A 12196-nucleotide genomic window follows, 5' to 3' on the forward strand; every position below is an offset into this window, starting at 1 on the left:
GAATTAACCAGTACAACTACAAAGAGATCCTTGAAAGTAAACTTTTGCCAACAGGCAAAGATTTTTACAGAAGACGTCAACAATGGATTTTTCAGCACGATGGCGCTACGGCTCACACTGCAATCTTGGTTAAAAAGTGGCTTGATCGGAAACATCACGGTCATGCCTTAGCCAGCTCGTTCTACGTGTCTCAATCCCATAGAGAATATTTGTGCTTGGATAGACAAGATATTGGTCAAAGAGAGTATAGCCAGAGTATTCTTAATTAGTTTGTAAAACCACTGTTAATAAAATTTAAAACAATTTAAATTATTAACTTTTTTGTTTGATTTAAATTTTCAAAAAACATAAAAAAAATCATATTAAAAATCAACTACCTTTATATTTATGCAAACCACTATATATATATATATATATGTATATATATATATATATATATATATATATATATATATATATATATGTATATATATATATATGTATATATATATATATATATATATATATATATATATATATATATATGTATATATATATATATATATATATATATGTATATACATATATGTATATATATATATATATATATATATATATATATATATATATATATATATGTATGTATATATATTTATATGTATATATATATATGTATATATATACTATATATATATTATATATATGTATATATATATATATATGTATATATATATATATATGCAAACCACTATATATATATATATATATATATGCATATAAATATATATATATATATATATATATATATATATATATAGTATATATATACATATATGTATATATATACATATATGTATATATATATGTATATATATATATGTATATATATTTATATGTATATATATATATATGTATATATATATATTATATATATGTATATATATATATGTATATATATATATATATTATGTATATATATATATTATATATATATATATATATATTATATATATATATATATGTATATATATATATATATACATATACATATATATATATATATATATATATATATATACATATATATATATATATATATATATATATATATATATATATATATATATACATATATATATATATATATATATATATATATATATGTATGTATATATATGTATATATGTATATATATATATATATATATATATATATATATATATATACATATATATATATATATATATATATATATATATATATATATATATATATATATATATATATATATATATATGTAGACTTTGGGGTAGAAAATGAATCAGCCTTAAAACTTTCCGAAGTTCAGCTTAAAACGAAGTCTTGTTTTTCATTAAAAATATGAAGAAAATTTTCCCAAATAATAGGTCCCCGATATTGAATTTGGTACAACCTTAATTTAAGATGGTTTATATGAATGACAAAATTGTTATCTGAAAATTCGGTTGGATATTTATGAGATTTCAAACCACTTCATAGTGACACTTAAAAACCATTATAGAAAAGTTAAAGCAACATTGTTACAATTAAATGCCCTTCCTGATGTTAACATGAATCAGGTTGTACTAGATTACATATTACCAGTAGCTGGATAACATGACTTGACAGACTATAAAAATAATATTTTAATAATATACATCTTTCAAATTATAATTTAGTTTCCGATAACAAACTAAATTTGAATGAAATAAATTATTCTGATATTTATTTTGAGTATGAGCAAAATCTTTCTGTTAAATACTACTATTTTATTAAATATAATAGATCTTTTACTTTTTCATCAGCTTCAATAGTAGGAATAAATTCAACAGACGGTTGCAATGCAAACCCAAGTAGAGGCTCTTCTGAAGCTCCAGTGACGAAAGAAAGAATATTTGCCAATGAAACACACTCTCTTCTACCACTGGCAACCTAAATAATATATTATATGTAACATCTAAAACATCACAGTGATCACTGTTTTACATTTAAAAAAAACTTACCTCTCTGACATATTTCACAAACATAGAATAAATCTCTTTTTCTTTAACTAAAGCTGTCGACCCTTCTGATGAAAATTTTGGCTTCAATAATTTTAAAAGCATTTTTGCTGTGAATTGTACTTTTGAAGGTCTTAATAATTCAAGTAATTGTGGAAACTCTTTGAAAAACCTTATCAAATTAAACTTGTTTAAACCTTTTTGTATATTAGATATACAAATATCTGCTGTATTTTCGGTGATCTTAATAATGATGCTGTCTGGTAAATATGTTGGTAGCTGCCCTCCTTGAAAGAGTGCAATACCAATTAACAAACCTACAAAGTAATATTCCTCAGCAAAGAGTTCTCTCAAACCACTATCAAATAATCTCTCTTTAATCATTCTATTGCATTCTCGTATCCACTCTCTCCTTGGACCACCATAATCCTTAGCTAGTTCTCCCATAAAGTCAACTTCAAATGTAATTAAAAAATTTTCAACGGATTCTAATTCAGCAAATGTTGACATTAAAATATTTTGTCGATCGATACAAATAAAGTTTGTCTCAGAATCTTTATCCGTGTTTTCATCAATGTTTTCTATATCTTGAACTCTGCCCTTGATCATTGTTTTTTGAAGAAACCTTAAAATTTCTATTGGATCCTGAAGATTATTTTCTTTAATTTCCTTAATTTTTTGGTTTTCAAAATCAATTTCAATATATATATTTTTATCAACTGAACCTTTTGCTACAAATGAAGCTGATGTAAGTTCTTTTATTTCCCGTATATCAACTTCATTAACATCTTCTTGATCTATTAGTTGTGAACTTTTTGATACAAATGAAGCTGATGGAATTTCAATAACTTCCGTTGGAATGATCATTTGATGATCATTGCATCGTTCTTTTAGCTGTAAATATAAAAGCCCTTGTCCAGCTAGTTTTTTTACATCATATGAGTAATCAATATTTGAGCATTTATTTAATTTTGATATTTTTTTTCGTGATACTTTAACAAAATCGAATTCATCTGAACCCAGCAAAGGAAATTTTTCATGCAACGACTCCTTTATTTTCTCTCTTATTATTTGTTCACTATCGAATTAATTGATAATCAAAATTCCATTTGCAATTACAGAATCCCATTTTAGGAATTGTTCTTCATCTTTTTTTGTAGATGAAATTAGTGCAAATTCTAATGTTTTTGTCATTTTCTTTGATTTATTTTGATTGCCTATGTGGTTGCCTATATTGCTACTGTATGGTGCTGACGACCTTAATCTATCGTTTCTATTACAGGTAGACGGGCCCCAAAAACTCATGGACCCCAAAAGCCACACGCTCACATTAGTACCTGTAACTCATAGATAAAGCCTTATCAAGCAGCAAAATAGATTTTTTTATTAGACAAGATAGTTTTTTGAAAAGAAACTGTTAAAAATAACCAAATTAGCATAAATTTTTGAAAATTATAATAAAAACAATAAAAAAGTTTTTTTTTCAATTTTATAACATTTTGACATTATAGTCCATAAATACTTGAAATTTTCATTTAAGTTTGCAAAGTAGTGTTTTTTGTAAAGGTTTATGTCATACTTCTACAAAAAAAACACAAGAAAATAAATGAAAAAGACAGTTGCTAAAATATTTTATCTTAACCAAAGTAGAGTTTCTGTGTGGTCTTTGGGGTCCCTTACTAAAAAATATATATACATGGATCAAAAACTCAATATTAAAATGGAGTTTTGCTTTTTTCTATTAACATTTATTTTTCTATTAACAATCAAGTAAAATTACTTTTTTGCTAGTTATTTGTATAAAAAAAATTGAAATGTTGCTCTTTAGTCTTTAAGACAATTTAAAAGTGTTTTTATACATCTTTGAAACTATTGACTCTTTAATAAGTTGATCAACTAATTGACTAAGAATAATGGAATTATCTCCTTATCACTGTAAGGTCACTTTCTTGGTGCATCCTTCTAACTTCTAGTATCTTCATCACTTTTATGCTCAATAACCTTACGTTTGAGTGAGTTGTTGGTTACTGCAGCAGCTAAAAACATTATTGGTTTTTTTCCATCCACTTTACAAGATAACTTTCCACAGACAGATTTTTTTACATTGTGGCAAGAAGAGCATTGCTGTAGCTTTATGGCATGGCACACACCTTCTCCACAGCTGCATTCATTTTTACACCGTAAAAATGCTTCTTTTTGTTTTTCTTTGTTCCATCTTTTTTCTTCCTTATCTTTTATTTCTTGATTTTTATTATCTTGAATTACCTTCACTAAGTCCAACACATTTTTTCCTTTCATTGATCCGTGAACCTGCGTAACCCTTGTAGTAAGTTTAGAAACTTTCGGCTTAACTTTCCGTACTGTCAGTAAGCCAGGAATTTCTTCAAGTTGAATGCTTTTTTCGCTCAGCTCTTGAATAAGCTCTTGAGAACGCTCAAACTTTTCTTTCCAATACTGAGCTGAATTTTTTCTTTTATCAGGAGATTTAATAGTATAACTTCCAGGAGTTGTTGTACTGGATGTAACACTTTTTGGAAAATCAATACACAAAGCAGCTCGTGCAAACTTGTCCTGTTGCATGTCATTGACGCTTAATGATGTGGAAGTTACTCCTACACGTCTTGCAGCTTTGATTATAGATTGTCTTGGGGTCCAGTTGTTCCAAATACGTCCTAAAATCATCATAAAAGCTTCTTTATTTAGTGAATTGAAATCAGTAGAAATATTTGCTTTTATACCACGATACTCATGATGAAGGTTTTTGTTGAGTTGGTCTAAAAGCTGTGTCACACCAGTGGTATCTGGTGGAGTTAAGAACATACGTATGTTTTTCGATTGTAAAAACTTTAAGACATCAAAATTAAAGCGTGAACAATGCCCATCAGAAAGCAAAACTACTGGTCGTGCCACTTTTTTTTCAGTAAGATATTCATCAAACTCTTTGTACATATCTAATAACGAGTTGTGATCAGATACACCATGGTTGCAAGTTGTTATCAGAAGATGCGGAATACTTACCACAGCTTCCTTTGGAGCCATTTGATTAGTTATTCCAACGGTACCAAAAAGGACTTGACAGACACAAAGGTCTCCTACAATTACAAAGAAAGATAATACATATCATCTATTCAATCCATATTATAAATATTTATCAAAAAAGGGATAAGCCAATAACTACCTGAAAATGACACTAGAGGATGTATGGTGACGCATTCACGGTTCTCTCTGATCATTTTACAACATGTTTCCCCTTTTGCAGCAAAAACAAGACCAGCAGGAGTACCATCAACACTAAAATTGATGAACTGTGGTGTTTCGTCGTGATTAAATATTCTCCATGTATCAATATTTCCAGACCAAACTCCTGTCCCCTTTTGTACTGCTTCAGTCATAATGCCAGTCTCAATCAATTCTTCTGCAAGAGCGTCTAAAGGCAACCATGAAAATCAATTAGTAACTCAGTTTTGATAGAACTATTTTTCATGAATGTACAGTAGCAATACATAAACTAATAAAAAGGTGTAACTATGAGTTAAATTTTAAATGAAGCTGTTGTATACTATGAAATAAAATAAAAAAGTCAATGTTTACTCATACCAAGGTGGAGACATGCCATTTCCCTCGTGCAATTGAGAGCTCTATTTATTGACACATTTCCTTGTCGCTTGAGTGTTAAGCTTGGATTCTTAGCTTTAAAGCGCATCCAAAACGATTTACCTAACCTGTGTTTAAAACAAAAATAAAAAATTAACTAAAAAAGCTTCTCTTACAAAGCTTTAACTCCTGGACTACAAGCAATCTCTTTATATCTTAACATGTTGACTATTACTACCTTTTAAAAATATATATAAGAAACATAAATACTTGTTTTGTGTCAAAGCATTTTTTGCATTTGCAGATAATACTATGAATTTTCTGCCACCTTTCAATCTTTTATTTGTGTATTGTCTAACTTTCAGAACATCAAGGACAAGTTTTGTTAGTTCTGCTTTGTTTATGCCTTGCATTGCTCGATTTTTATTCCTAATGTATGAAACAATTGACATCTCTTCTTCCTCCAAGAGAATTGCACAGTACTGTCTTTCAAGACCATTGACTATTTTCCCATCAAGTCTACGGTTTATTGTTTCACGATCTTTAATAAGTGGATATTGTCTTGTTTTAATTGCAGCATGTCCTCTTACATTGTTTTCTTTACACCATTGAACAGCAGCTTCAAGTTGTTTGTTTTTTTATAATATAGCTTTTCTTTTAATTAGTGCTTCAGCATTAGAACTTGGATTTAGTGACTTCATTTGCAAGCATGTGGTTTTTGTAGCGCTTTAGGTACTTCCTTAAAATATAAGTTTGCAATCAAACTACCATATGAAGGGGATTTTAATATAAAAAGCTATTCCAAAAAATTGGAAAGTTGCAACTAATTTCATAAAAGTTATAAACAATTTAAGCCATGCGGTTTTTGAGGTCCCCTTCTAAAAATATAGCGAAACTTTACTGAAAAAAAAAAAGCAAACAAAAAATACCAAAATACTTCTAAACCCCTGGGAAGAACATTTACCATATAAAAGCATATAAAAAAGCAAAATAAAGTTAAATTATTTGTTTTGTACAAAAGATACAGCAAAAGAAAAAATCATGTGGTTTTTGGGGCCCGTCTACCTGTAAATAATATTATTAAAGTATTTTTAAATGTTGACAAAGTTTTGTTCAACCAAAAGCCGATTGGCCGCGTTCTCCCCAGGAATATTGAATATATATTTGAAAAAGATTGAATATATTTGAAAAAGATTGAATATATTTGAAAAAGATTGAATATATTTGAAAAAGATTGAATATATTTGAAAAAGATTGAATATATTTGAAAAAGATTGAATATAGTTGAAAAAGATTGAATATATATTTGAAAATGATTGAATATATATTTAGAAAAGATTACATATATTTTTCAATTTGAATATTGCTACAATCCGGCAGGCATACTATGGTAAAAATATAAAAAAAATCCAAAGACATATAGGGTTGCATTTAAAAAAAAATTGGTTGTTTTGACGTGGAATTACTCTACCGCGTGTTTTTGAATCGTAAAAATTTCCCGTTAGTTTTGTAAATGTTTTAATAATGATATTTTATGTAAATGTTTCGTCGAGTGGTCTAAGTGAATAGAGTTAGTTTAACTTTATAATTAAACTTTTAAACTCAAACTCTTCTTTACCTTTTAATATAACCGTTACACTGGTAAATAAAAATATTTTACTTTTATCCATTAGTTACACATTCAGATATTTATTTTGACATTTGTTAGAGTTTTTAATTTAATTTTATGATGACACCATTGTTGTATTTGTATTAGACGTTTTAGCTCTATTTTAGCTATTAATAAGAGTTAAAATACCGCTAAAATGTATTTGTGCATATAATAGTATGTTTACGTGTGTATTTCTATATGTATATATATATATATATATATATATATATATATATATATATATATATATATATATATATATATATATATATATATATATATATATATATATATATATATATATATGTATATGTATATATATGTATATGTATATATATATATATATATATATATATATATGTATATATATATATATTATATTATATATATATATATATATATATATATATATATATATATATATATATATATGTAATATGTATTACATACATATATATATATAATATATATATGTATGTATATATATATATATAATATATATATATTATATATATATACATATACATACATATATATTATGTATATGTATGTAATTATATATATTATATATATATATATATACACACATATATATATATATTATATATATACATATACATACATATATATTATGTATATGTATGTAATTATATATTATATATAAATATATATATATATACATATATATATATATATATATATATATATATATATTATATATATATATATACATATACACACATATATTATATATATGTATGTAATTATATATTATATATTATATATATATATATATATATATATATATATATATATATATATATATATATATATATATAACATGGATACATAAAAGTTGTTATATTCTAGTATGTATATATATATATATATATATATATATATATATATATATATATATATATATATATATATATATATATATGTTATAATATAACAATTTATATGTATGCATTTTGTGTTTAAGAGTGGCTGAATCTATAAATGTAGGTGTATCTTATATGGTATTATTTTTAACACTTCCCTAACAACTACTTCTATGGTCTCATTGTTATTGACAATAATCTATCGATACATTGATTTTTGATTCATATATGACGTTTTTCTCTGTATATACTTATTCGTTACATTTTTTCATTTCAGATTTATCATATGATGGATCCATGTGATATAGAAGAACAAAGTATTGTAAATTTGTATGAATTTTTTAAAAACATCTACTAATAATTAGTCCAGTCAACGTCTAAACTTCAATTTTGCATATGTCATTTTTATGTAGTTTCTAGGCTTTTCTAAATGTGTTTTTTATTAACATGGTTTTACAAGCAAGGTCTCCAAGCAAATTTGAAATGATTTTTTTTGAAAATTTTTCTTAGCCTTTAAGGAAAATTGATGTTCTTCTTTGTTTAATTTAATTTGTTTAAATATAGTCGTTTTAATAAATAAATGTTTGTTTGTTCTTGGTTTTTTACTTATTTGTTTTCAGATTCTTAAGAACTAGGCAACTAAGCTAAGCAAGTTTTGTTTCATTTTTTAGTGTAAATGGAAAGAGCTGAAAGCTATTTTTTTAGTGCAATTGGAAAGAACTGAAGTGTTTTTTAGTCACTTCACACAGTATAACTGGTTCTAATTTGAGTAAGTTTACTATTTTTTTTTACTTTTATATTGGATTTATTTTAATTAGATATTTATTTTATGTATTTAACATGGAAAACTGACTGTAATTTGTTGATCACTTACTTTAATAATTTTGTGCATTGTAGTCTAGATTCTTTGTTAAATTAATAAACATGTATATATTGTGTATATATTAAAATAAATGACCTATGTATATAAACATAAAATGATATGGATTTCAATAAATCTTAAGTTTAAATATAGTCTTTGATTAAAAAAGATCACAATTTGTAAGAATCTTTTACATTTTTTTATTCAGTTGTAACATTCAGTATAATTACTGGTAATATGTTTAATGATAATAGTGAAAATGAAGTGGATAATATTAGACTCAAAGAAGTTATTAATGTAAATGCTAATAGACAACTTCAAAGTAGTTGTTGTCAAGTGATAGATCTAGGCAAGATGAAATTAATCATTGTTGAAATGTAAGAAATGCTGCAGCGAGCAGAAAACTTACTTGCCAGATTTCAGTGTCAAGCAGTGTTAATGTCTGTTAATTTAATTTTACTTTAGACAATTTAGAACAAAGCAAATTGTGAATTTTACTATTTATAGTAACAGTTTTAAATTTAAATGATTTTAAATTTTTTTATAATTTCAAACATAATTATGTTCTTTTTTTTTTTAGTTGCCTTTGTCATTACTTGATTAGTTTGCTTACTGCTGAAACATGGTTTTAATTTTGTAAATTTAATATGATGTGAAATTTACTCTATTAGTCATTAGTCAACAGTTAGAGAGAAACTGGAGCTTAATTTATAACTTTTTTGCCTTGCCAGACAATGTCGTAAATACTACTTTAGTGAAAAAGTGGTATTTACGACAATACTGCTCTACAAACTAGCTTTGCTAGTTAATGATGAACTTACGGTTCATGTATTGCCCGTGTAACTTATTAATAAAAACAATAATAAATAATAATAATATTAATTAAGAAATGCTGGAAATTAAATCAAGGTAAAAATAATTTTGTTTACTGATAACATAATAAAACCAGTTACTACTATTTATTGCGTGTTTTTTTACTTTTTTTAACATGCAGCTTTGGAAACACTTTCTTTCTCTCCCTTTCTCTCTTAGATGAGAAAGAGAATTAATAAAACTTATGTAATCACTGAGACCTTACGTATTTCTTAATACCATAATTGATAATGACCATTTATAAAAAATATTTTTACAAGTTGCTTGCTATTTTATGTTATAATTGTTCAAATCGTTTAACTATAATTGTTCCTCGATTGTTCAAATACTGTAATAATAAAATCTTTTTAGTCCAAGTATTTTATATGATAAAATATCTTATAAAGTCGTGGTGTTATTTGCTAGCCTTTTTATATTTTTTTTATTTTTTAATTACTCTGGAGACACAGTAGTGTGTGCTTACAAATATTTTATGCTATGCACTATTGTTACTGTGTTTTGTGTTGATAGACCTAGGCTGTTATAGCTATTTTTTTATTCTTTATATTTTCTGTTATATTATTATCCTAATTCTACTAACAATAAAATGCAAAAAATACTTTTTTAATTACAAATTTTAATTTTATTTTTATTTCCTTTTTTTAGGTATTTGCAGGCTTTTCTTGACTTTTTTTCTGGTATCTGTGTTTTGACAGATTTTAAAAAGAACTTAACTGTAGTTAATACGGTCTTTATGACGTCAACTATAAGCAATGACATTGCTAGGGAGTCAAAGTTAAAATATTATTTAAAGATAAATTTGTATTTAATTTTTTAGATAATATATCGAGTTTTATGTGTTTTTGTTGTTAATGACTTAATTACTCATAACCCGTATTGGGGTTGCTTACTGCTATTTTTTTATTATTGTTTCTGTTGTAAATTTCTACTGTTATTATTATAATTGTTGTTGTTATTACTATTACTACTGGTATTATCACAATGATTACTGTATTATTACACAGGTCAACAAAAACGTTTTTTTTTCTGGTGCTGAGCAAATAATTTGTTTTTTGTACAGCATTTCTCTTTTGATTTCAAATATGCAACTCATTTTTCACCATCACGTCAAGTTGTAAAGATAGTTGTAAACATTTATAACATTTGTACTTTCAATTAAAGTGCAAAAGCGAATTTAAAAAATCGCGAAAAAAATCATATAGTGTGGCCGGTAATGGTACCAACTGTTAGCCCACTGTCTTATTACTGTTGGGCCGTTAATGGTACCAACAGTTTATAAAACAGTTGGCTAAGTGTTGGTAAAAGCGTTACGTTTTTTTCACGGTACCAACTAATTAGCCGACTGTTGACCCAACTATAGCTAATAGTTGGTTATTATGATCGGGCCAACTACTTACCAACTGTTCAATGTTTACTGGGTAATTTGTCATTTTGCAAAAAAGTCACTCTGCAAAAAATGTTGTTTCATCGCCAAGACAAGTCATCTGCTCATTATGGGTCAGTATCTTGGTTGAAGCTAAAGCTACGGCCTTAGAGCAGCATTAAATAGAGCAATAGTAAAGCAGTAAAACGTCGTTTTGTAATTAGTTAACTTATGACGGCAATCTGAGCTGAACGTTTGGTGTCCGATAGCTTTTAAAGTAAGATCTTCCATCTAGCAGGAGTTAAAAATAAAAAGACCTTAAATTTTCTTTTGTTTATTAAATGTTCTTGTACATAAAAAGTTTAATATTAATAAAGGAAAGCACCAGCGCTCATGTGGAATAGCAGCAGAATAAGTATTACAAAAATTCTTTTAAAAGAGTTTACTGTAGGTACACCAACCCTGTCTCCAAACATCAACGGCTTGCAACACGGTTTTTAAAAAAAAGGTCATTTTTTTTAATTATATGCTGAGTTTGATGAGAAAATGTAGAAAAAAGAAAGGATGTAGTTGTAGGTTACTATTGTAAATTAAACAATATTGAACAAAATTGCTCGTTGTTGGACAAAAAAAATTTCTGGTTTGAGTAGGGATGACTAGACTTGCGGACAAAAATCTAGATGTGGTTTAATACACAGTTGGTACAGTTTATTCCATAGATAAAAAGGTTTAACATTAAAATATCTTCTTGAGACAACTAAGTATTTAATTGCCATCAATATCAGCCATGGTACTATTAATTAGTTTTTCCGACAAACAACTTGCATCACTTTGCACTTCTCAAAGTTGAAGTTTATAAAACAGTTGCGCGGCCATTTAGAGCGCCGTCGATGTCCGCTTGCAGTTTTTCATAATCAGAGGAAAATTAATTGACATTAATAACTCATATTATCTTGCCATCATCGGCGTATA

At 26.1% G+C, this 12196-nt stretch overlaps 1 protein-coding gene and 1 long non-coding RNA gene across 2 annotated transcripts; one reads left to right on the forward strand and one right to left on the reverse strand.

Moving 5' to 3' along the window:
* Positions 1-1746: 1746 nt before the first annotated feature.
* Positions 1747-3191, reverse strand: LOC136089853 (uncharacterized). The gene is made up of 3 exons (XM_065815943.1): positions 3117-3191; positions 2001-3047; positions 1747-1929 (listed from the first exon to the last, which is right to left on the reverse strand). The coding sequence occupies exons 1-3, from the start codon at positions 3189-3191 to the stop codon at positions 1762-1764; spliced, it is 1290 nt and encodes a 429-aa protein (XP_065672015.1). The 3' UTR covers positions 1747-1761.
* A 5213-nt stretch (positions 3192-8404) lies between these two features.
* On the forward strand, positions 8405-10696 carry LOC136090241 (uncharacterized). Its single transcript, XR_010643286.1, has 2 exons — positions 8405-8895; positions 10507-10696. It is a non-coding gene; the product is annotated as an uncharacterized LOC136090241 (long non-coding RNA).
* Positions 10697-12196: the final 1500 nt, after the last annotated feature.

The sequence above is a fragment of the Hydra vulgaris genome, chromosome 13, assembly GCF_038396675.1.
Source record: "Hydra vulgaris chromosome 13, alternate assembly HydraT2T_AEP".
Lineage (NCBI taxonomy): Eukaryota > Metazoa > Cnidaria > Hydrozoa > Anthoathecata > Hydridae > Hydra > Hydra vulgaris.

Excerpts from the sequence above, each read along its gene's own strand:
- LOC136089853 (XM_065815943.1), bottom strand. The coding sequence starts at position 3,191 with ATGACAAAAACATTAGAATTTGCACTAATTTCATCTACAAAAAAAGAT. Across the intron at positions 3,048-3,116 it reads AATTCCTAAAATGGGATTCT|GAGTCGTTGCATGAAAAATT; the intron begins GTAATTGCAAAT and ends GAGAAAATAAAG. Across the intron at positions 1,930-2,000 it reads TTGTGAAATATGTCAGAGAG|GTTGCCAGTGGTAGAAGAGA; the intron begins GTAAGTTTTTTT and ends TATATTATTTAG.